At 43.1% G+C, this 25,981-nt stretch overlaps 1 protein-coding gene across 4 annotated transcripts in view; it reads left to right on the forward strand.

The window, feature by feature from the left end:
- ADGRG7 (adhesion G protein-coupled receptor G7) overlaps positions 1-8,966 on the forward strand; it is an 89,320-nt gene extending 80,354 nt beyond the window's left edge. For 3 of the 4 annotated variants that reach the window (XM_077480211.1, XM_077480209.1, XM_077480210.1), the window contains 2 exons: positions 6,893-7,052; positions 8,679-8,966. In XM_077480211.1, the coding sequence (XP_077336337.1) occupies positions 6,893-7,052; positions 8,679-8,897 (379 nt within the window). In that variant the 3' untranslated portion in view covers positions 8,898-8,966. The remainder of the gene's footprint in view (positions 1-6,892; positions 7,053-8,678) is intronic. The other variant, XM_077480212.1, reaches the window with a different exon arrangement.
- Positions 8,967-25,981: the final 17,015 nt, after the last annotated feature.

The following is a 25,981-nucleotide window of genomic DNA, read 5'->3' on the forward strand; positions in this document are numbered from 1 at the left end:
CAGAGGGGAGGGTAGAAACTGGCAGGATCAGCCAAGTATTTCAGGTAATACAGGGGGCCAAAATAAACAGCACAAGCACTGTTCTGTATAACGTGCTTTAAAGTAACAGGATCTTTATAAAAAAAAATTTTTTGGGGTTAACAAGCGCTTTGAGAACTGCGGGGGGAAAGGGGGCAATGGGGGCAAGTGGGACTTTATATGAAGCATGCAGTCTCAGGGAAAACCAACTATCAATGGTGTATATATAAATATTTTTATTTTTGGTACAATAGATCCATAGATAATAAGGTAAAAACAATAATTGTCAGTGGTAATAAAACCCATAAATTCCATCTATATACACATACAGGTTGATTATTAGCATCAAAGCAATGACTACAATAATTAAAATGACCTCCAAAATCTCTGATCTGCATAGGTCTATTAGGAAAGGAACCCTAGATTAGTGGTATCTCAATCCTATACCCCAAGGTATGTATAGAATATGACATGGTCATTATAGATAATATGTAAGTACAAACGCGGCTTCAAACTAGCTTGACGCATTTCATGGTTTGGTGTTACCACTTATCAATAGCAGGTAGGTGATAATGAACTAAAAACAAGATACATAATTGCCCATAAATAGTTAGCATATAGCAGAGGAAATGATGCACATGTTGGAATGGAACCAATCCCATAGTAGTACTTACAAACAAATCTGCTGTGTATAGGAGGTACAGTGCGGCACTGAAACCCGGATGCCCACCGGTAATGTCAAGCACGGGAACTGAGGGAGCGTGTAGAATGACCATATCCCGCACCAAAGCCATCCCCAAGGTGGGCAGGCATCCATGGATGCAAGATCCCTTCAGGGCTGGGGATATAAACAACACTGTTGAGGGTTGTGTAGACAATAACAGTAATGACATATATATAAGCCTCCATAATACACAGAGTTTCCCATATTGACAATAGATATTTCTGTAGTTCTGAAGAACTAAAAGAATATTTGCTCTTTGAAGAGCACTACTTTATTTCAACCTCTGTCACACCAGACAGGGATATATGCAGTGGGGCAAAAAAGTATTTAGTCAGCCACCAATTGTGCAAGTTCTCTTACTTAAAAAGATGAGAGAGGCCTGTAATTGTCATCATAGGTATACCTCAACTATGAGAGTCAAAATATGGAAACAAATTCAGACAATCACATTGTCTTATTTTTGAAAGAATTTATTTGCAAATTATGCTGGAAAATAAGTATTTGGTAATCTACAAACAAGCGATTTCTGTCTCTCACAGACCTGTATCTTCTTCTTTAACCACTTAAGCCCCGGACCAATTTGCAGCCAAAGGACCAGGCCCCTTTTTGCGATTCGGCACTGCGTTGCTTTAACTGACAATTGCACGGTTGTGCGATGTGGCTCCCAAACAAAATTGGCGTACTTTTTTCCCCACTAATAGACCTTTCTTTTGGTGGTATTTTATCACTTCTGCGGTTTTTATTTTTTGCGCTATAAACAAAAATAGAGTGGCAATTTTGAAAAAAATGCAATATTTTTTACTTTTTGCTATAATAAATATCCCCAAAAAATATATAAAAATTAATTTTTTCCTCAGTTTAGGCCGATACATATTCTTCTACATATTTTTGGTAAACAACATTGCAATTAGCAATTATTGATTAGTTTGCGGAAAAGTTATAGTGTTTACAAAATAGGGGATAGTTTTATAGCATTTTTATTAATATTTTTTTTTACTAGTAATGGCGGCGATCAGTGATTTTTATTGTGACTGCTAAATTATGGTGGACACATTGGACATTTTTGACACATTTTTGGGACCATTGTCATTTATACAGCAATCAGTGCTATTTAAATGATTCCTGTGTAAATGACACTGGCAGTGAAGGAGTTAACCAATGGGGGGCGGGGAGGGGTTAAGTGTGACGTGTGAGTGTTTTTTTACTGTTGGGGGCATGGCTTGGCATGTGAAGTCACTGATTGTCTTTCCCTATAACAGGGAACAGACGATCGGTGACAGCCACACTAGGAAGCACGGGGAGAGGTTTGTTTACACATACCTCTCCTCATTCTTCAGCTCTGTGACCCGATCGCAGGACATCGGATCCCATGGCCACGGTCACTGAGCTCAGGACCGGGTCACGAGTGTTCCGCCGGCGGCACGTGTGCGACCCACGGCTGGGCACTTAAAGAGCAAAGTACCCATGTGCCCAGCCATGCCATTCTGCCAATGTAAATGTGCAGGAGGTGGTCCTTAAGTGGTTAAGAGGCTCCTCTGTCCTCCACTCATTACCTGTATTAATGGCACCAGTTTGAACTTGTTATCAGTATACTGGTATCAGTATCATTAAGACACCTGTCCACAACCTCAAACAGTCACGCTCCAAACTCCACTATGGTGAAGATCAAAGAGCTGTCAAAGGACATAGAAACAAAATTGTAGACTTGCACCAGGCTGGGAAGACTGAATCTTCAATAGGCAAGCAGCTTGGTGTGAAGAAATCAACTGTGGGAGCAATAATTAGAAAATGGAAGACATACAAGACCACTGATAATCTCCCTCGATCTGGGGCTCCACGTAAGATCTCACCCTATGGGGTCAAAATGATCACAAGAATGGTGAGCAAAAATCCGGGACCACACGAAAGGCTACCATCAGTAACACACTATGCCACCAGGGACTCAGATCCTGCAGTGCCAGACGTGTCCCCCTGTTTAAGCCAGTACATGTTCAGGCCCGTCTGAGGGTTCCTAGAGAGCATTTGGATGATCCAGAAGAGGATTGGGAGAACGTCATATGGTCAGATGAAACCAAAGTAGAACTGTTTGGTAGAAACACAACTTGTCGAGTTTGGAGGAGAGAGAATGCTGAGTTGCAACCAAAGAACACCATACCTACTGTGAAGCATGGGGGTGGCAACATCATGCTTTGGGGCGGTTTCTCTGCAAAGGGAACAGGACGACTGATCCCTGTACATGAAAGAATGAATGGGGCCATGTATTGTGAGATTTTGAGTGCAAACCTCCTCCTATCAGCAACGGCATTGAAGATGAAACGTGGCTGGGTCTTTCAGAATGACAATGATCCCAAACACACCGCCCGGCCAAACGAAGGAGGTGACCTAGCCAGTCTCCAGATCTCAACCCCATAGAAAACTTTTGGAGAGAGTTGAAAGTCCGTGTTGCCCAGCGACAGCCCCAAAACATCACTGCTAGAGGAGATCTGCATGGAGGAATGGGCCAACATACCAGCCAACAGTGTGTGACAACCTTGTGAAGACTTACAGAAAATCGTTTGACCTCTGTCATTGCCAACAAAGGATATATAACAAAGTATTGAGATGAACTTTTGATATTGACAAAATACTTATTTTCCACCATAATTTGCAAATAAATTCTTTCCAAATCATATTAAAATCCTAGGAAAGATATTGGCAAACAGATTGGCACCTATTGTGGGGGCCCTTGTGGGCCCGGAGCAGACTGGTTTTATCCTCAATAGGCAGATCACTGATAACATTCGTTTGGCAACGAATATCATTCAAGATGCGAACCTTTTCTCCCGTAAAGTCCTGATTTTAGGGTTGGATATCCAAAAAGCATTCGACAGTGTCCTCTGGCCCTATTTAGACCGGGTTTTGGCCAGGTTTGGTTTCTGGGGCGAATTTATTAATGGTTTTAAAGCACTGTATCATAGACCCCAAACTAGGATCAAACTCCCCGGTAGTTCCTCAGAATTTTTTCCTATAGGTCGGGGTACCCGCCAGGGCTGTCCCCTATCCCCGCTAATATTTGCCTTGGCCCTGGAGCCCCTCGCCAGAGCCATTATTACTAATCCGAACATAGGGGGGTACTTGAAAGAGGAAGGGGAGTACAAGCTTAGCCTTTACGCGGACGATGTCCTTTTGTTTTTACCCAATCCTTTGATAGCTCTCCCCAATCTTCTTGAGCTTTTGGGCACCTTTCACAAGCTTTCGGGCCTGGGGGTGAATCTAGCTAAGTGTACTGCCCTTCCTATCAACTTTACCCCTGCAGACGTTTCTAATATGCGCTCCTATTTTGGACTCTCTCTCTCTAAAAGCACTATTTTATACCTAGGGGTCCATCTAGCTCCTTCCTTACCAGAAATCTATAGCGTCAACTATCCGCCGACCTTTACAATGGTTCGGAGGTGGCTGCGTCTGTGGTCGACCTATCGCATCCCCTTGATAGGGAGGGTTGTAGCGGTTAAAATGTCTATTTTGCCGAAACTACTTTATTACTTCAGAGCTCTCCCTATTTATGTGTCACGCCAAGCCCTCACCACTCTACAACGCGATATTAAAGAGGAAGTAAACCCTGATGGGTTTACTTCCTCTTTTTTTCCCTGCAAAGGTAAAGCATAATAGACTACTATGCATCGCATAGTAGCTCATTATGTGTCACTTACCTGACACAGGAGCCAGCGAAGTCGCCGCTGATCCCTGTAGTCCGCCGCGTCCATCTTGCTGGTGGCGTCTCGCAGCTCCGACCAATGACAGCGGCGAAGCCGCGATGACGTCACTCCCTCGCATGCGCACGGGAGTCGCGCCTCGCAGCTCCGCCGCTGTCATACGGCGAGGCCGCGATGACGTCACTCCCGCGCATGCGCACGGGAGTCGACAAATTCGGCAAATCCATTCTTGGACTTGCCGCATTTAGTGCGCATGCGCGCCGCTGTCTACGGCGCATGCGCCGTAGACAGCGGTGCCCATTTTCGGGCAAATATCTCCTAAACCATATAGGTTTAGGAGATATTACTTGGACCTACAGGTAAGCCTTAATCTAGGCTTACCTGTAGGTCAAAGTTGTTTGGAAGGGTTTACTTCCATTTTAACACTTTTCTCTGGCTGGGCAAGAGGCCCAGGCTGGGGAGACACCTAATACATCGTCCACTTCTACAGGGCGGCTTGGGACTCCCAGATGTATGGCTATATTACTTAGCGGCCAGGTTGGCCCAGACGGCTCAATGGCATGCCCCTACGGTTGGTATACCGTGGTTGCAATTTGAGACTCAGTCTTTGCGGCCTTATTTCCTCCCGGGAGTCCTGTGGCAGGAGAGTCTCCGTCCAAGGGACTTAGCCCCTCTTAATAACATAGTGAGTAGCTCCTTCTACCTCTGGTCACTGTATAGTACTAAATTTAAACTGCAGCCTAACAGACCCACTTTGGCATCATTTTTGGGCGATAGGAGATTCCCTCTGGCGTTTGGGTCTCCTTCTGCCTTCAGATGGTGGATCCAGAAGTCCCCCTGTCTGGTAGAAGAGGTGTCTTCACCTCCTTTTCACAACTTCAATCACAACATGAGGTACCTAGGGCGGAATTTTACAAATATCTCCAGATTCGACACTTTTTTCAAACACATTATAGTTCTTTAGACACCATCTCCAATACTCAATTTGAATCTTTATGCTACAGACACTCCAGAGACAGGGGTATTATCTCTACGGTGTACAAACATCTTCTGGAATCCCAGATGCCAGAGAGGACCAGGGCGATGTGCCTCTGGGAAACTGATCTAGACACGGAGTTCTCGCCTGAGGAATGGAGTACGATGCTTGTGAATATGCATAGGTGTGCCAGATCTATGGCGGTGAAGGACACCGTGGTGAAGCTTCACACTCGTTGGTACCTCACCCCGGATAGGATTCACAGGTTTTACCCCACGGTTCCTGATCACTGTTTTAGGGGTTGCCCGGAAACGGGCTCCTTGATCCATATTTTCTGGAGCTGTCCCCAGCTCCAGGGAGTTTGGGATCGGGTTCGCATCATGGTGTCCTCGATTGTTGGATCCGTGGTCGACTTGTCACCCGCACACTGTTTATTGTTCGCTCCTATAACAGGGGTTTCCCGCCCCACCCAAAGGTTGATCAACACATTGTTCTGTGCTGTTCACTGGACGATTGCGCTACATTGGCGCTCGCAGATCACCTCCTGGTCGGGAGTCCTTGGTAGGATGGACGCTATCCGTCTAATGGAACGGGTACACCACACCATTATGGACACCATGCATGTCCACACAGCCAAATGGTCCGAATGGCCGGTGTGTTCCGGTCCTATGGGGGGACCCCCCCCTATATCCCCCAGTAGGTGATGCATCGGAGTCCAGACGGTCCCACTGAATTCTTATATTTCTACTTTTGATGGTTTATTCTCCTATATCTTTGACCCAGGCCTAAGACTAGCACCAGCTTGGAGACAGTACTGTGGAGTATTAGCTATCTGTCCGTGAAGTCAATTGTAATAATTATTGCACGGTTAACTTTCTATTTGTGTTTAGTTTATTTTCCCTTGTTTTACTAACCTTCTATTATATACATCTTTGAACTTGATAAGCATCATCTGGTGCATACGGTCCAGGCTGTGTACGTTAATCGCTTTTGTAAAAGTTCCTTTTTGTGCCTGGTCCGCTGCTGTGCCAGCAACATTTGTATGCTGTGTATTTCTATTATGCTTTCCATTGACGCTGTCATGTACTTGTGTCTGTTGATCTACTTATTTTTCTTTTACCACCAATAAAAACGTTTGTATACAAAAATAAATTCTTTCCAAATCAGAGAATGTGATTGTCTGGATTTGTTTCCACATTTTGTCTCTCATAGTTGAGGTATACCTATGATGACAATTAAAGGCCTCTCTTATCTTTTTAAGTGGGAGAAATTTCACAATTGGTGGCTTACTAAATACTTTTTTGCCCCACTGTAACTTTGTACTCGCTCGCCTATTAAGGGAAGTGTGGTAGCGCAGCAATGTTACACTATGTTTATACTGGTGGTAGCTGCTGGGATCTGACCCTGCTCTTATCACAGCTTGTGTGTTTAATTTGTTTCTTAATTGTAATTCTTAATTGTATATTACTATGCCATTTTCAGCACAAAAAAACATTCAGTGTTAAAGAAGGCATTGGCTACAGTTTCTGTTTCAACTTTACTTGGTGTCACCTGGATTGTTGGCTTCTTGATGCTTATAGAGACCAGAGAGACCACACAGATTGTTTTCAGCTACATCTTCTGTTTATGCTGTGCAACTCAGGTATGGTGCATGAGCTAACATCGTTTAGTAGAAGGTCAGAAACAATTAAAGTTGACTTCTGCGTTTCCTGTTTATATGTTGAAGTGGTCCCAGCAGTTCTTGTGTTCTACCGAAACTCAAAGCTTTAATTTCCAGATGTTATCGCCACTGCCTGCCTGAGAACTCTAGTATAGCAACACAGTAATATAATACATACACAATGCAATTTTATGGTCAAACCTCCTCTCATTGCAGACAGCAGCAGGATGAACAGCACACTGTTGCGGAAAGTGATGTCCCCTGTGCTGCTATAAGCATGGGGTTATTTTTTGGAAAACCATTTAATCAGTCATAGCTAGCCTTTTTTATCCTGTAATCTAACTACTGACTAAAATATAGGGGCTGATTTACAAAAGGTTTGCGCCATGAGTTGCGGCGCACGCCAAAGAGCAACGGCCATTTTCGTATTCGCAAAGCATTGCAACACAGTGCAATTCCCCATTTACTATTAGCATGCCGGCGCACGGGTGGCTGCGATCTGTACGCCGTTATAGACCTGGTGCACGGCATCTTCAACTCAGAGTTAAAAGAATCTGGGAGTGCCAATATTATGGGGGTGATGTGGGTGATGCGAGGAAGTATAGATAAGTATAGATGTGGCCTGGTACAGTTCAGGAGGGGTGGACGCTCTCTCATCCCACCTCTTTTCCTGTGGCCTGCTAGGTTGTGTGCTTGGATAAGGGTCTGGTATGGATTTTGAGGGGGGACCCCCATGCCATTTTTTTTGGTGTGGGGTTCCCCTTAGTATCCTGGGGGGCGACTTAAAGTTGTGTTGTAAGTCGCCCCAAGTCGCGCTGTGATTCACACTCAAGTCGTGTCCAAGTTGCCTCCCAAAGTCGCGCTGGAAGTTGTGTTGCCCCTGTGTGAATGGACTGTTAACGATACGGCGCGTGCTATTATCAATTGCACCCGCATATTATGTGCTGCGCTTATGCATGCGCCGGTTCATACGCTCACTTGATAATTTATCTGGCCCACATATGGAGGTATGAATCGGCGCAGCACATTCATCTTAGTAAATCAGCCCCATAGACTCTCTACAGTAATGATTGTTCACCAGAGATCATGTGATTAAGGCTTCCTAGGCAGGAAGTTTTTAAAATGTTTGATAGGAAAAAACTCTTGCTCGCAATTTTATTACAGTAACATGTGAAGAGTGTTTTTATGATAGGTCCATTTTAAAACAAACAAAGCAGTACATAAAATGTATAAACTTGAAATGCTATTAAAACTTTTACTTTATATGTTCTCACGTGTTGCTGGACAGAACTACACCTAAATGTCATAATAGACAAGATTTTTGGCCTGCAAACTCATATTGGTTCCTGAACACCACATTATTGATAAAAAAAGATTATTGCAAGCAAAATGGTGGCATTGCTCCTCATTGATATGCCTAGATGATGAAAAGAAGCCTTGGACCTGTAGCTAGTATGCAACTTGGGGCTGAATTTTATTTTTTGATTGGAGCTTCCCACTTGAAATACTTTATAGATGTACTTTTTACCAGATTTGATTGTCCTTCCTTTATAATCTGTTTATTGTATATTGCTAGTGCATCAGCATGACATGTTTCCTTCCTTCCAGGGACTTCAAATCTTCATCTTCTACACCCTCAAATCTCCCTTGTTTCTGGAGAAGGTTGCTGTGGGTATTCGCTTGTTTAACTCTTGCAAGCTTTACATGCATTCCGATAAATACTGGGTGAACAGGATTCAAAAGAACAAAACACAGTTATATAATGAATACTTCAGGAACGTCTCCGAGTCAACAGCTCAATTATTTTCTGATAACAAAGAAGAATGAGACGTGTCTTTCATACAAGTTAATTTATATTTTGTTTCTGGAAAAATAAAAAAATAGAAAATACTTTAATGCAAAGTCTGATGAATGTAAAATATATGCAACTTTTCAATGTGGGATTAACCACCTCAATACAGGGCACTTACACCCCTTTCCTGCCCAGGCCAATTTTCAGTGCTGTCACATTTTGAATGACAATTGCGCGGTCATGCTACACTGTAATGATATGAATTTTTTTTTATAATTTTCTTCACACAAATAGAGCTTTCTTTTGGTGGTTCTTTTGGTGGTATTTAATCACTCCTGGGTTTTTTATTTAAAAAAAAAAAAAAATAGAAAAAAATAGTTTTTCTTAGTTTCTGTCAGTACATTTTGTAAATAAGTAATTTTTCTCCTTCACTGATAGGCGTTGATGAGGCAGCACTGATGGGCACTGATAAGGTGGCACTTATGGGCACTGATGAAGCGGCACTTATGGGCACTGATTAGGTGGAACTGATGAGGAGGCACGAATATGCCGCACTTATGGCCACTGATAGGTGGCACTAATATGTGGCACTGATGAGCACTGATAGACGGCTCAGATGGGCATTAGGCACAGATTTGTCGGTGGGCAGACGGCAAGTGGTTAAATTGCTTAGTGCAGTAAGGCTTAGAATAATGATAAAGTCATATAGATCATCATCTATAGCCCTGGTGCCCAACTTGCTGCCCTTTGTATATGATATGCAGCCATCGGACTTCAGCAGTTTTTAGTGGGAACTTTGTTGGGGTAATAGCATTGATCTCTACTAGTATTATGGAACAATTTTGTATGGTCTTCTGCAGCATGTCTCCAGGCAAATATTTAGCATTTCCACAATCTCTGACTCTCATTTCCTCTATTAGGTCTGCAGTTTCTGACAGTCCTTGTAAGCATTACATATTTTGAACATTATGTGCGGCCCTTTGGTAATGTCAGGGGCTGAATTTTAGGTCCCTTTTAGCTCATAAGTTGACAACCACTGATCTATAGGGTGACAGCATTATAAGGGGTAGCATGCTGCTCCTAGATTCATAATGTTTTGCCTCCACTTTTTTTTAAATACATTACCATTGAATTACTTAACAGGCATATTTTTCCATCTAATACATAGTACAATGCTGTGTGGCCAGAAACATATGTGCTGCTACATAGTGGCATCATACACATGGCCTAAGGGGACATGAAATTAAAAGTATCTATTGCCAAATTGAGAATACTTAAAACCTCTGTTGGAATATGCTTTTTTTTCTGCCTGTGTTCTGTATCAGAAACTTTGGCATGGCACGGACATATTCTTTTAGTAGTCACTGGAACAGATGTTTAGTTTGCCTACCAAGCTGTCTTTCTAGTTAGCATGGGAAAGAGATCTAGCTGAAAAAATAGAAGAGGAGGGTGGGAGGGCCAGGACCTATTGTATACATAAAGGTATAAGGAATGTGGCTCCTGATATTAGGTTGAGAACTTGGTTTTGAAAATAGATGCTTTCGAAGCAGAGGAGTGGTATCTCAATATTGTACAAGATGTTTGTTGGTTGGCCTACCAAGCTGTCTTGTCCGTTAGCATGGGAAAGAGATTTAGATTAAGAAATAGAGGAGGCTTTAAGGGCTTCTCGTATTTTTAAAGGAATAATGAATGTGACACTGATTGAAGCTGGAATGACTATAACGTTTATTCCAGATTGTACTTAGTCCCAGAGAGGCTCTTGAAAATGTACCATGGATCTGCTTCTTCTTGCTTCCCTAGATGTCACAGAGTGCGAACACTTCTGAATATATGGTGAAACTGCCCAAAGGTCAGGCGACTCTGGATGCAAGTTCATTACATGATATATTCAGTAAGCATGGTAGATATTACCAAGAACTCTTGGGTTGCCCTTTTAAATGAACCAGTCAACAATGATCTCAGGCATACATAAACTCTGATCCACTTTATATTCTTAGCAATTAAAATAGCATGGCCTGGAAAAGTGCAGTGGTTGATCTATCTTTATTGAAGCACAATTTAACATTATTGTGCTTAACGAAAAAAATATGGGATGGATGGAAACAGACCTCCAGACAGGCACTTTCTCCTCTTCTTTTTCTTTTATTTTCCATTTTCCTGATAGTTTAATTGTGTTTGCCCATTACTGAGAGTCTTGAGCTCACATAATTTTCTTTGTTTGCATAGCTTTTTAAGCCCATTTGTTTTACAAGGTAAGGGTTAACATATACTTAGCAGCTGAAATTGATACTTAATTTTTAGGTGGGTACAATGTGAGTTGAAGCCTTTTCTTTCTTCATAGTCCTCTCTCAGCCTCCAATAGTATGTTTCTAAGACAGTGGTTTATATATTGTTCCTCCCCACCAGCCTATAATTGCATTGCTACATTTTTTGCAACTGGACTGCTCATTTATTTGCGAATTCTTTATTAAAGAGGATCATTGTTGGAATTAGGATTCCATTACCTGGCTTTAGTAAGGTTGTATCTGAAATCCAAACAACATCTGATATCTAACGTAAGAGGCTCTACAGAGTTCTGGCCATGTGTTAACACCTGACACCCTCAAATAACCCAAATGCAATTCTAGCCAACTGCATACATACACGGACGGACTCCTAGTTAACATATTTTACAATACATGTTCAAGAAGTGGTTAATAAAACAAGTCCACAGAAAATCTCCAAAGGTAATTTCAAAAAGTGCATCCACTACTGAAACTCAGCATATTAAATCGCCTTCACCAACTTTAGTGCTCCAGCCACCACCAAATAAAAATGCTTACCAGAGCCCCAGACCTTACAGCGCATAGGGGTTATTTACTAAAGGAAAATCCACTTTGCACTGAAAGTGCACTTGAAAGTAAAGTCACTGTAAATCTGAGGAGGACAGACATCCAAGGAAATAAAAAAACAGCATTTTAGCTTGTATATGATTGGATGATAAAATCAGCACAGCTTCCCCTCATTTCAGATGTACCCGTTAGATTTAGAGCGACTGCACTTCCAAGTGCACTTGCAGTGCAAAGTGGATTTGCCTTTCGTAAATAACCCCCATAGTGTACTAATTTTCCAAGCATCTATTTCAAAACCAAATGAAATACTCACAAGGACAAAAGACAGTCAGGCATTAATAAGAAACAACCGTCGCCAATCCAGAGTGGCAATATTACCACTTAGAATAGTAATAATAGGGGCGCTAAAAAATACAACACATCAATTACAAAAAAGTGTGTGAGTTATTGGTCATAAACAACTAGAGTGATAGACGGCCTATCACCATACATTGATAGACATAAGACAATTGCAGAAAAAATATATTATAATTAAATAAATAATAAAAGTCCCAATTAGATGCTAGAGAACAACAAAATATCCGCAGTCCATACAGTGATTCATTTAGTGATAAACTCCGTCTACATCCATATGCCAAAAAAACGACTGAAATCTTCTGCAAGATTGTGAAAACGTCCCTTCACCGATTATGGACACAGACAACACCCCAACCGTGAAGATAAAGTTGTCTTCTTACCAGATGGTGTTGACTACTTTACTTAAAAAGATAGTCAAATAAGCTTATGCAGGTGAATTCCCTGCTCAAATGGAATTAGATGGATCTCAAATGGAAATAACCTTCCTCCTCATAGATTCAGACAGATCATAAAAAAGGAGAGCAAACAGAATCCATAGTGTAACACCGTTTAATTAAAAAAATGTAAAACATAAAGCCAAATGGTTGCTTACAATTCCTGGTGCCCGACCTGGCACTGGGGCTGCTTGCTTAAGGGCCGGTTCACACTGCAGGCGCGGCGAGGCGTCTCCAACTTGCCTCGCCGCGACCTGCGGCGGCCTCGGCGGCGACTTGCAGAGGACTTCTGTATAGAAGTCAATGCAAGTCGCCCCCGAAGTCGCCCAGAAGTAGTACAGGAACCTTTTTTCTGAGTCGGAGCGACTCGAGTCGCTCCTCTCAGAACGGTTCCATTGTACAGAACGGGGGCGACTTGCGGGAGTGAGGCGAGGCGAGTCGTGTCGCCTCGCATCGCCCGCTGTGTGAACCGGCCCTAAATCAATCGTTTCGTGGTAGAGGCATAGTTCCTCATTGTGTACGGCGTGCGTTCCACAGCCGACAACCAAAACATCCGGAACTGTACGTGTACGAACGTGACTAGGTACCGCCTCGACGTACGTTTCGTTTAACACGTCATCAGGAAGCCCCTACGCTTTTCACTCGACAGAACCTTGTCCGAGGGGTGTTGGAGTAGAGCTCTTTTTTTACAGCACTGCAGCAATTGACCAAGGTAACTGAGTACTGATGTTTTATATATGATACATTATGCATTTTAGATTGTAAGCTCTCACAAGTAGGGCACTCCTATTCCTAACACAATTACACTGAGATCTCTACTTTTCCCTGTTCTCAGACCAAGATCCCTATTCAGGAGATTTCACCACAGTCCATAAAGGAACTTCAACAACATAGCTCAAGTCCTGATGAAGGGGGATTTTGTTGTTCCTGAAACACATTGGATACTGTTTTTATACTAACTCTGATCTGACCTGGGGGTTCTCAAGAAATTTCCTTAATTTGCAGGGATTTCCTCTAACATCTTGTTTGGCTATGGCACAGGTAAATCTCGCCAATGGGACGAAGATGGCAAAAATAAACCTTACTGGGGAATGGGATATAACCCTCCCTTTTTCTATCCCCCCCCAAAAAAGCTTAGCCTATAGCTTTACTTTAGGGGAGTTCCACCCAAAGATTGAACTTTAAGTAATGGTGACCCCCTGACATGCCACATTTGGCATGTCATTTTTTGGGAGGTGGAGCGGGTATCCTGTTTTTACAGGCACCCAGCTCTCACTTCCTCCCTGGTGCCGTGGTGCCAGAAGGAAGATCACCTTTCTCCCCTCCTTCCCTGCAATCTTCTGGGACACGTCACAGGTCTCAGAAGATTGCCCGGCTGTTCACAGCTCGCATTGCGCAGTGTGGCCCGGCTTTGGAGCCACAGCTGGGCGCCCACAGTTATAATGCCGTTGCTTCGGAGAGGAGCGAAAAATCCTGCACCCACATCGCTGGACCGTGGGACGGGTGAGTGTCTGATTATTAAAAGTCAGCAGCTACACTTTTTGTAGCTGCTGACATTTAAATCGATGGAACTCTGCTTCATAACTGAAGTGTGCCACAGATAATATTCTCACAAATTGAAATAGCTGCTATCTCTAGGATGAGACACCCATAATAAAAGTAAAGAAATAATAATAGAGCAATAAAACCAATAATGCATCAAAAGTAATAAAAAATAGCAAACAAAATATGTGCTTAGCAATAGGTCACCTTATGAGGATAAATTATCTATTTCATAGCACATATTTAGTTTCCTTTTTTTATTATTATTTTTGATGCATTAGTGGTTTTAGCTCTGTCTTATTAATTCTTTACTGTTTTTATATTGGTTGTTACTATGCTGTTAAAAATAAAGATATATGGACCTTTGAGATGGTCTCAGCTTTGGCACTTGGCTTCTGTTTATTCAAACTTCTTAAGCTGGGAGGTATCTCCCATCTTATGTGTGGTTATACATCTTATGTCCTTTTGAGTGGCTGAGGTCAACTTGGCAAGATCTACAATCAATCTGTATATGAAGAGAGGCAGTTTATTTAATTTTATTTTATTGTACCATATACAAAATGGCAGGACCCATAGCTGCCTGACTAATGGATTGTTACAACTGCTCAGAGAAGGTGCATAATATGACAAGTAACATTAGTGAAACAATTGATTTGAAAAATGTATTTTCCTCCAGACTGCCTGTATTCTGCATTTCTTGCATAACATCCATAATCCTGCTATGGAACAATACATCCTATCTGCCGTCTGAATGCGATTATTTTTTCAGACAATAGAACGCAGTTCTTTGTGTCATGATCTGCCTAAGGTCTGTGTTGCTTACATGTACAATTTAGGTCAGCATGTAACCTTCATGCTTCTCTGAGTTTATCCCAGCAAGAAAACCAGCCTTGCAGGTACACAGGACATAACGATCTTTGGCAGTCGCTCGTGGTACAGTAACTCCTACATTGCAGAACAGAGTTGTCTGTAAGCTTTCAGTAAACAAAAGACGACAATGTAACATCAACTAGACAGGAGATGGTAATGGGTAGTGTTTTTATTTCAGCATTGGGTGGCATATCAGGTGAAATTATTGCATCAGTCTTTTGGACCTTATGTGGTTGTTTTGTATGTGAAACCTTCAAGTCTTACAGCAAGGGTATAAAGCAATATGGGCCTGACAGCTGAAGCACTTGTTAACACTAATAGATCCTCAGCTTTGATCTCTGTTATGCTGCAGAATGCACTTGGGAGACGGAGTGTTTGTGAATGTTGTCTCAATGGGGTTAGAAAAACACACAGGTATATTATGGGGGTTATTTACAAAAGGCAAATCCACTTTGCACTACAAGTGCACTTGGAAGTGCAGTCGCTGTAAATCTGAGGGGAAGATCTGAAATGAGGGGAAGCTCTGCTAATTTTATCATCCAATCATGTGCAAGCTAAAATGCTGTTTTTTATTCTCCTTGCATGTCCCCCTCAAATCTAAAGCGACTGCACTTGTAGTGCAAAGTGGATTTGCCTTTAGTGAATGAATGAATGAATGAAATACTTGTATAGCGCACAATGCGTACTGAATCGCCTCTAGGCGCTGTAAATAACCCCCAATGAAAATGGACAGCAGACTTTTCTGATATTCTTAAATAATCCCTTCTGCATAAAAGACAGTCTATGTAGAATATTTCTTTTCTCAATAGCTTTCTGAAATTGTGTTTAAAAGGGGAAAAGCCAGCTTTTTACACTATAAACACATTTTTAAAATATTATTTTTTAGTGTTCACCTAAGAGTATTTTTTTTTGCAAATTCTCTTTATTCATTATTTAGATGTATAGTACAAAACAAAGCCCATTGAGCATACCCAGGCGTAAGTAACAACATAAAAGAAAAACATATAATAAATAACCTCTCACTGTTAATAGTAAAAAAAAAATGTCAGTAAAGTGACAAAACTTCCAACAGAGGAGAAAAAAATAGAAACAGTAAGGAAAACAAAAGGGGGTAGTCACATAATCATTATAACTAATTCAGTGTATAATTAGACGTGACTATATCAGTAGAATCTATCCAAAAATCCCAGAGCTTTGAGAATTTTTTGGGACAACCCCTTATTTAATAAAAAAATATATATATAATGGGACTGCTGCATTAATTAAGCTCTTCTAGAGAGCAATTGTAGGAGCCTGTGTGGACTTCCACTTTAAAAGGATGGCCTTAGGTACGTAAAACAGGAGCAAGCCTAGCAATGTTTTCATGGCTCTAAACACCAAAAGGTGAACCAGACCCAGGATGCAAACATCAACAGATGAGGGTACAGATATAGAGCTTACAGAACATATACACTTGGACAAAGCTGCCCAAAAGGACTGGATTATAGGGCATTCCCAGAAGACATACATAAATGTTCCTAGGTCTTCTGGACATCACCAAAAATAAGCAGCGTGTGATGGAAAAATCGTATGCAATTTTTGGGGAGTGAAGTATATTCTATGAAGACATTTATATTGTATTAGCCGGTCCGAAGTAAAGACCGGCTGTTGCATAGGGTACTCCCAGACAGGGCTGGACTGGGACAAAAATTTGGCCCTGGACTTCATCAAGACCGGCCCACTCCAATTTTGAAAACACGTAAAAAAACAGTATGCTGCGCACTTGCACGAGAGTGACGTCCTCACGGCCTGGCTAGCCACATAGCAGGAGTATGCAAACTCAGAAGCAAGACCAGGTGAAGGGGGAAGCCCCCGGCAGCAGTGACAGCGCACTACTGGAGGGCTTTGCTTCAAAGGTCAGTTTGTCATCTGACAATAAAATCGTGCCCACACTGTAAGGGCTTGTTTAGGTCCAGGCAGCATGAAACAGGAAGATTTGCTTACTTGATCCTCCATCCTGTTAGACTGGTCCTCAGAGTCTTCTCCCCCCATGCTCCAATGTCTTCTGATGTCATCAAGACTGATGCAGAAACCATTACACCATTTTTTCCCATTGGGCCCCCTTCATTCCATAGGGTCCTTCTTCTAGGCCCCCTACATACCATACAACCCCTACATCCCATAGGGTCCTTCTTCCCATTGGGGGCCCCCTTCATTCCATAGGGTCCTTCTGATAGGGCCTCTACATCTCAAATCTTTATGCCTTAGGACCCCTTCTTCCCAGCCTCTTCATTCCATGGGTCCCCTGGTGATCTTTTATTTTCCAGTCCCTCTCTACCCCCTGGTGTCCCCCTGTCACCTGCCCAAAGCCTGGCTCTGCATTATATATTTTAAAATAAACAACTAATGCACACACCTATTTTTGATCAACCGCAGTAGTGAGAAGCTGCCAACATCAAACAGGTTAACACAAATCCACAGATAAATTGCATTTATAGAAAAGGATGTGACGCTAACCAGAATAACATCAAAAATCCATTTGGTGCAAATAATGATTCAAATAATATGCAAAATCCAACATAGCTAAAAGTACATCAAAAGTGTCAATTAATATTGAAATGTGCATAAAAAAAATTTCAGCAAAAAATTAATATATAAACCATTCATTATAAAACCATTATAACCATTGGATATAATGGTTTCATAATTGCAACCATTATATCCAAACGATGTCCTTGGTATTAAAGCGCAAAAAGAATGCAAAAAAAAGGGGGTTTTAATTATAAGCATGGTTTATATATGAATTTTTTTTTATTTTTTCAATATTTTTATGCACATTTTTATATTAATTTACAGTTTTGGCAAACTTTTAGCTACCGTATGTTGGATTTTGCATATTATTTTAATCATTATTTTCACCAAATTGATTTTCTATGTTATTTTATTTAGCGCCACATCCTTTGCTCTCTATATATATATATATATATATATATATATATATATATATATATATATATAGCTATATGCAGTGTATATATATATATATATATATATATATATATATATATATAGCTATATGCAGTGTGTAGATAGATATGCAGTGTGTAGATAGATAGATAGATATAGCTATATACAATATATATATATATATATATATATATATATATACAGCCATATGCTATATACAGTATATATACATGTTATTTTATTTAGCGCCACATCCTTTGCTCTATATATATATATATATATATATATACAGCCATATTCTATATACAGCTTTATGCTATATACAGTATATATATATATATATATATATATATATATATATATATATATACACAGCCATATGCAATGGCTGTGCTGGGCCGGCCGGTTACCTGGATGGGTTCCAGCAGCACCACCATCCTCCGGCCTCCCTCATCTGCCAGGGACTTCTCTGCCTGTCGGCTGCTCTCATGACATCACACGGCGGCCCCCGGCTCATTTAAATTCACAGCGTCCGTTACCGCGGGGGCCGCCGGAGATAGCCGAGTTTTCATAGCTGAAGAGCTGTCGGAGAGGAGGGGGCGGGGGAAGCCGAGCGGTGCCGGAAAAGGACGAATGTGGGCCGGAGGTGGCCGAAGATCTGTGCAGTGTTCTGCAAGCACCGAGTGGGGGCGGAAAGAGCCGAAGTGCGCCGCTCTGCGCTCGGAACTACAGCGGTGCTCACATTAATGGCCGCGCGAGTAGCGCAGCCATTAATTTGGCAGGCTGTCACTGAAACCGGCCCACTGAGCCATCGGCTCACCGGGAAACTCCCGGTAGTCCCGATGGCCAGTACATGCCTGCTCCCAGATGTCCTCCCAGTCTTCAGTGTTGAACTCCAGAGCCCCACTGCGCCAGTACTAAGAGAATTTTTGGATGTGACTTTCACCTTTTTGTGTTTGCTTTCGTGTATTTTTACAATTGTACACTTTATAATCAAAAGTTTGTTGACACTTTACCAATACACCTCCCTATATGGCCAACGCTATGTGAGCACCCTCCAAAAGATTGCATTAAGATGTTTTCAGGGAAGGCTGGGTATGCTGCAGCATACAAAGTCATGTTAATTATGGAAAAAAATGATTATATGTTTGAAAAGTATTGTGACATAAGCCCATTTGTTAATATTGAAATTAAGAAAAATAGAAATTTGGCATTGCACAAAGACATTGCCAGTTACAAAACAGAGGGAATGGATAGAGGGGTATCCTATCACAGACAATCATGCCTTTCCAACCTTTGTGACAACTATTTGGGGGAGGTTCTTTTTTGTGTATAGGGCTGCGTAGCTGCATACTAGTCAGGGTGCCCATGATGACCCACGTCCACATCTGAAGGTGCCTGCAATGGACACGTGAGCATCAGAACTGGACAACTGAGCAATGGAAGAAAGTGGCCTGGTCTGATGAATCACATTTTCTCTTACATATCATGTGGATAGCTGGGTGCGTATGTGTGACTAGTGTAGCACCCTCTACTAGTGTTAGTGCAGGTAAATTTATACTATGACTCATAGTTAGTTAGTGAGCCTGAATGGGGTCAGAGTTTACTACAGGTCAGGCTGGATGACTCACAGAGGCAGGTTACTGGTAGCTCCCCCTGGATCTGGAAGTTTAAAGAATGCTTGATGCCTGGCTGTGCAGGATTAGGAGAACCACTTATCAACAACCCTTGTGGGGATGGTGCTATACTTACATAGGAGATAGGTGGCACTGGCACCAGGCTGCAGTGTGATGCTTTGGGCAATGTTTTGCTGGGAAGACTTGGGTCCTGCTATTCATTTGGATGTTACTTTGACACTTAACACCTACCTAAACATTTTTGCTGGCCAAGTACACCCCTTCATTGAAATTGTATTCTCTGATGGCAATGGCCTCTTTCAGCAGGAAAATTCACATTGCCCCGCTGCAAAAATGGTTCCAGAATGGTTTGAGTAATACAACAAGTTTGAGGTGTTGACTTGACCTCCAAATTCTCCAGATATCAATCCAATTGAGCATCTGTGGTGTGTGCTAGAAAAACGAGTTTGGTCCATGGAGGACCCAACTTGCAGCCTATAGAAGTTAAAGGCTCTGCTACTAACAGCTTAATGCCAGACACCACAGCATAACTTCAGAGGTCTGACAGGTCAGGGCTGTTTTAGCAGCATAAGATAAACTACTTAATATAGGTGGGTGGCCAAAAAGTTATGACTTGTCAATGTATATACTTAGATTATTTAACCGGTTTCGGCAGGTTGGTCTGGCTGCGCAAAGCGTCGTAGCTAAACGTTGTGCATGTGCCCCCCCCGGCGACCACAACGATTGGATTCGATCCAGAACGGATAAACCTCCAGGCCCAGGCCTATGGTATCTTGCCTGGACCTGGTGATCGGTCCTGGCAAATGAGATCCTTCGCCTGTTTGTGTAAGTGTAAACACAGATAGGGGAAGTGATGTCATCTCTCCTCATGTCGGTCTTGACGTTCCAGACCGAGGAGAGAGAACATCTCATAGTAAGTGCACCAACACTCTCTATTGTTCTCTCGCTCTCTACTGTCTGCTCTACTGTTCGCTCACTATTGTTCTATATCTATTGTTTTCTCTTTAATGTTTGTTTTATTGTTAACCATCATTTGCTTAGCAGGTATGCCATTCAGCTGCAGCACAGGTTTATTTATTCTGACAGCAACAGCGTTTGCTTCCACAAAACATAAAGCCATGACTCCAGCACTGTTGGAGGTGATTTCACCACCACAGTTAAAAAAAAGAGCATATATGCCGAAACATGGGGGCAGAGGTGGAGGAGCGATTTGCTCCTAACATTAGGGACGGATTGCCCCTATGCTTGGGCATATATGTTTTAGGCACAGATTGCAATGTTTTATTTTTTCTGTTTTATTGTATTTGCTTTGCAGGTACGGTAAACTTTGGTTTATTGTTAACCATCATTTGCTTAAAAGGTACGCCATTCAGCTGCAGCACGGGTTTATTTATCTTGACAGAAGCAGCGTTTGCTCCCACGATATGTAAATCAGCGACTCTAGAGCTGTAGGGGGTGATTTCACCACCACAGTTAAAAAAAAAAAATGGCATGTATGCAGCCGGTGGTTCCGCCAGCTGACCATAGAGCTGATCAGAGACCAGAATGCATCTATGTGGCCTAAGAAACCGGAAGCATTTCATGACTGGTTTCGCTGGATATAAACAGCACCATTGGGAAATTGCCAAAGCATTTTATCACACCGATCTTGGTGTGGTCAGATGCTTTGAGGGCAGAGGGGAGATCTAGGGTCTAATAGACCCCAATTGTTTTAAAAAAAAGAGTACTTGTCACTAACTATTTCTATCATAGAGGATATTTACATTCTCTGAGATAACAATAAAAATGATAAAAAAACAAAACAATGAAAGGAACAGTTTAAAAAAAAAAAAGAAAAAAAAAGGGACCTCTGTCCCTTGATGCAAGCGTCGGTCTGGTGTCATATGTAAACAGCAATTGCACCATGCATGTGAGGTATCACCACAAAGGTCAGATTGAGGGCAGTGATTTTAGCAGTAGACCTCCTCTGTAAATCTAAAGTGGTAATCTGTAAAGGCTTTTAAATACTTTAAAAAATGTATGAAGCTTGTCGATGCTGCACGTTTATGCGTAATTTTAAAGCATGTCGTGTTTGGTATCCATGTACTCAGCATAAGATCATCTTTTTTATTTCATCAAAAATTTGGGCAATATAGTGTGTTTTAGTGCATTAAAATGTAAAAAGTGTGTTTTTTCCCAAAACATTGCGTTTGAAAGATCGCTGCGCAAATACTGTGTGAAAAAAAAATTGCAACACCCACCATTTTAACCATTTTAATCTGTAGGGCCTTTGCTTTAAAAAAATATATAATGTTTGGGGGTTCAAAGTAATTTTCTTGCAAAAAAAAAAAATATTTTTTCATGTAAACAAAAAGTATCAGAAAGGGCTTTGTCTTCAAGTGGTTTGAAGAGTGGGTGATGTGTGACATAAGCATCTAAATGGTGTGCATAACAACCACACTTATTGGAGAGGAGAATGCTACAAGGATGTTGTAACTAGTCGGGATAACGATGAACAGTAGAGTTGATTTGTGTTCCCCGAACGAATTTACTGAGGTGGCAAAAAAAAGAAAAAAAGAAAAAAAAATGTTGTGCATAAAATGCCAGGGCAGTTCAAAACCCCCACAAATTACTTTTTGGAAAGTAGACACCCCAAGCTATTTGCTGATAGGCATATTGAGTCCATGGAATATTTTATTTTTTGCCACAATTTGCAGGAAAATGACAATCTTTTTTTTTTTTTTAATTGAAATTTTCCCGCAACTTGTGGCAAAATATAAAATGTTCCATGGACTCAACATGCTTCTCAGCAAATAGTTTTGGCTGTATAATTTCCAAAATGGGGTCATGGGGGGGGGGGGGGGTGCGGGGTTGGGTGCTATCTTGGCACTTTATGGCCTTCGAAACTGTGATAGGTAGTGAGGAGTGAAATCAAAATTTACGCCCTTAGAAATCCTGAAGGCGGTGCTTTGTTTTCGGGTCCTGTACGCGGCTAGGCTCCCAAAAAGTCGCACACATGTGGTATCCCCGTACTCAGGAGAAGCAGCAGAATGTATTTTGGAGTGTATTTTCACATATAACCATGGCATATGTGGGCAATATATCAATTAAAGACAACTTTGTATAATTTCTATTTTTGTTTGTAATTTTTCAATCACTTGTGACAAAAAAAAAAAATAAATCAATGGGCTCAACATGCCTCTCAGCAATTTCCTTGTGGTGTCTACTAGGGATGAGCTTCATGTTCGAGTCGAACATACGTTCGACTCGAACATTGGCTGTTCGTCCGTTCGGCGAAGTCCGAACATTTTGGTCCGTTCGCGCCAAATTCGTGTGGCGCTCACGGCCCACAATGCACTGCGATGGCGCAGTGCATTGTTGGCTCATGATTGGCCAAGCATGCACTGTGACCCCGCATGCTTGGCCAATCGCAGCGCCAGCAGCGAGGAGAGCCATGATTGGCCACATCATAGCTCAGGCTGTGTAGTGCACGCCCCACACTATATAAGGCCGCCAGCGCGGCGGCCTTGTGTAGTGTGTTGGCGTCTGAAGCAGTGGGTGTTCTGTGTACCTTCAACACAGTACACACTGATCGTTTTCGGCCGATTTTCGATCTTGCTGTTGTGTAGTGGTTATTGTCTGCGTGCCCTGACCGCAGTATACACCGCTATATTCACCTCACCTATATAGCTAGTGATCTATCTTTAATAATAGAGCTTGCAGTCAGTAGTGTTAGGAGATAGTGCGTGCTGTCTGCGTGCTCTGTACCCAGTACATACCGCTATATCCACCTACATAGCTGTTCTCTATTTGAGCCCACTTGCCATCTGCAGGAGTTATTGGAAGTTGTGTGTGCTTCCAGCACAGCACAGTATACATCTGTATATACCCCTTTATCTCTGGTGTTCTATAATAAAGGCATCTGCAGGAGTTAGTGGGTGTTCTGTGTACCTTCAACACAGTACACACCGATCGTTTTCGGACGATTTTCGATCTTGCTGTTGTGTAGTGGTTGTTGTCTGTGTGCCCTGACCGCAGTATACACCGCTATATTCACCTCACCTATATAGTAGTGATCTATCTTTAATAATAGAGCTTGCAGTCAGTAGTGTTAGGAGATAGTGCATGCTGTCTGCGTGCTCTGTACCCAGTACATACCGCTATATCCACCTACATAGCTCTTCTCTATTTGAGACCACTTGCCATCTGCAGGAGTTATTGGAAGTTGTGTGTGCCTCCAGCACAGCACAGTATACATCTGTATATACCCCTTTATCTCTGGTGTTCTATAATAAAGGCATCTGCAGGAGTTAGTGGGTGTTGTGTGCCTCTAGCACAATATATATACACTACCCAACTGCTTTTTTACCCAACTCCCTTCAGGCCATTACCATGTCTGGAAGGCCAGCAAGGAGAGGCAGACAGGCGCGAGCCGATAAAAGAGGGCAAGCAGGCTCTGTGTCTAGAGACAACAGTGCTGGTCATGGACGCGGTGCATTGTCATCAGCACGTGGCCATGGGACACGCTTGTCCTTCTTTTCGGCAGCTGTACATGTTGAACCGCAACATGCCAACGACTTGGTAGAGTGGATGACCAAGCCCTCTTCATCCTCCTCATCCTCTCTCACCCAGTCTCAGGGTACTAGCAAAGCAGCTGCCAACGCATCATCTTCCCTCCTCTCAATGTCATCATCAGTGACTCCTTCCCTAGACCCACCACGTCCTCCTGAGGAGTCTCCTGAACTCTTTGAGCACAGTGTTGGGTACATGCTCCAGGAGGATGCCCAGTGTTTTGTGGGCTCTGATGATGACACTCAGCTAGAGGAAGGCAGTAGCGTGAGTGCAGAGAGAGGGGATGCTCAAGAAGGACAGCAATCTGGCAGTCATGTTCCACAAGCTGCAGCATACTGCCAGGTTTGCTACAGCGATGAAGAGGGAGGGGATGATGAGGGCACTGACTCCACGTGGGTGCCTGGAAGGAGAAAGGAGGAGGAGGAGGAGGCACATGTCCAACGAGGCAGGATGCCCTCCGGGGGCCAGCTTAGGGGCAGCACACCGACTGAATCACTCCGCAGAGCTCCGCCTGTGCAGAGCGCTGCCTCTGCGCGTTATTCTAAAAGTTCTTTGGTGTGGGCCTTTTTTGAGACGAGTGCATCAGATCGCACCGCTGCTATTTGCAACATATGTCTCAAGCGTATCTCACGTGGCCAAAACATCAGCCGCTTGGGCACCACATGCTTGACCAGACATATGTTGACCTGCCATGCAGCTCGTTGGCAAGCGTACCTCAAAGACCCACACCAAAGAACAAAGCGGACCTCTCCTTGCTCCTCATCAGCTGGCATCTCCAACCCCACTAGACCTTCAGTCCTCTCTGAAACCTGCTCTGAGAGGAATGAAGGTGTAGAATTAGGTGTGTCACAGCCAAGTGCTTCCGGGAACTCTGCTAGCGGTACACCCACGTCCGATTATAGCAGGCAAATGTCCCTGCCCCAGCTGCTGGACCGGCGAAAGAAGTTCACTCCCAGCCATCCACATGCCCAGCGGTTGAATGCTAGCTTGGCTAAATTGCTAGCACTTCAACTGCTGCCTTTTCAGTTGGTAGACTCGGCCCCCTTCCGTGAGTTTGTACAATGTGCGGTTCCTCAGTGGCAGGTCCCCAAATGCCACTTTTTCTCACGGAAGGCGATTCCGGCTCTCTACCGGCATGTGGAAGGCAATGTCCTTGCCTCGCTGGACAGGGCGGTCAGCGGTAAGGTGCATATTACCGCTGACTCATGGTCCAGCAGGCATGGACAGGGACGTTACCTGTCTTTCACGGCCCATTGGGTCACTCTTCTGGCAGCTGGGAAGGATGCAGGACAAGGTGCAGTAGTGTTGGAGGTTGTTCCGCCACCATGCCTCCAAAATGCTACTATTGGTTGTGACACACCTCTCTCCTCCACCCCCTCCTCTTCTTCTTCCTCCATGGCCTCTTCCAGTGCTCTGTCCTCAGAACCAGCGGTGCTCCGTAGGCATTCCAGGGGCTACGCAAGTACGCAGGCAAAACGATGCCATGCCGTGCTTGCGCTGGTTTGTTTGGGGGACAGGAGCCACACTGGGGCGGATGTTTTGTCAGCTCTGCAGGGGCAGGCCGAGAGGTGGTTGACGCCACGCCAGCTTAAGCCAGGAATGGTGTGTTTGCGACAATGGCACCAACCTCCTCTCCGCCCTCCGACAGGGACAACTGACCCATGTGCCCTGTGTAGCTCACGTCCTTAACCTGGTGGTGCAGCGGTACTTGGGCAGGTACCCCGGCTTACAGGATGTCCTGAAGCAGGCCAGGAAAGTCTGTGTGCATTTCCGCCAATCATTTAATGCCTGTGCTCGGCTGGCTGAGCTCCAAAAGGAGTTGAACCTGCCCAAGAACCGCCTTATATGTGACATGCCCACCAGATGGAACTCAACATTGGCCATGCTGCAGCGGCTGCACACGCAGCAGAGGGCCATCAATGAGTACCTGTGCGACTACGGCACCAGGACA

The sequence above is a fragment of the Lithobates pipiens genome, unplaced genomic scaffold, assembly GCF_037356315.1.
Source record: "Lithobates pipiens isolate NorthernLeopardFrog02 unplaced genomic scaffold, aLitPip1_a1.2 Scaffold_16, whole genome shotgun sequence".
Taxonomy (NCBI): Eukaryota; Metazoa; Chordata; class Amphibia; order Anura; family Ranidae; genus Lithobates; species Lithobates pipiens.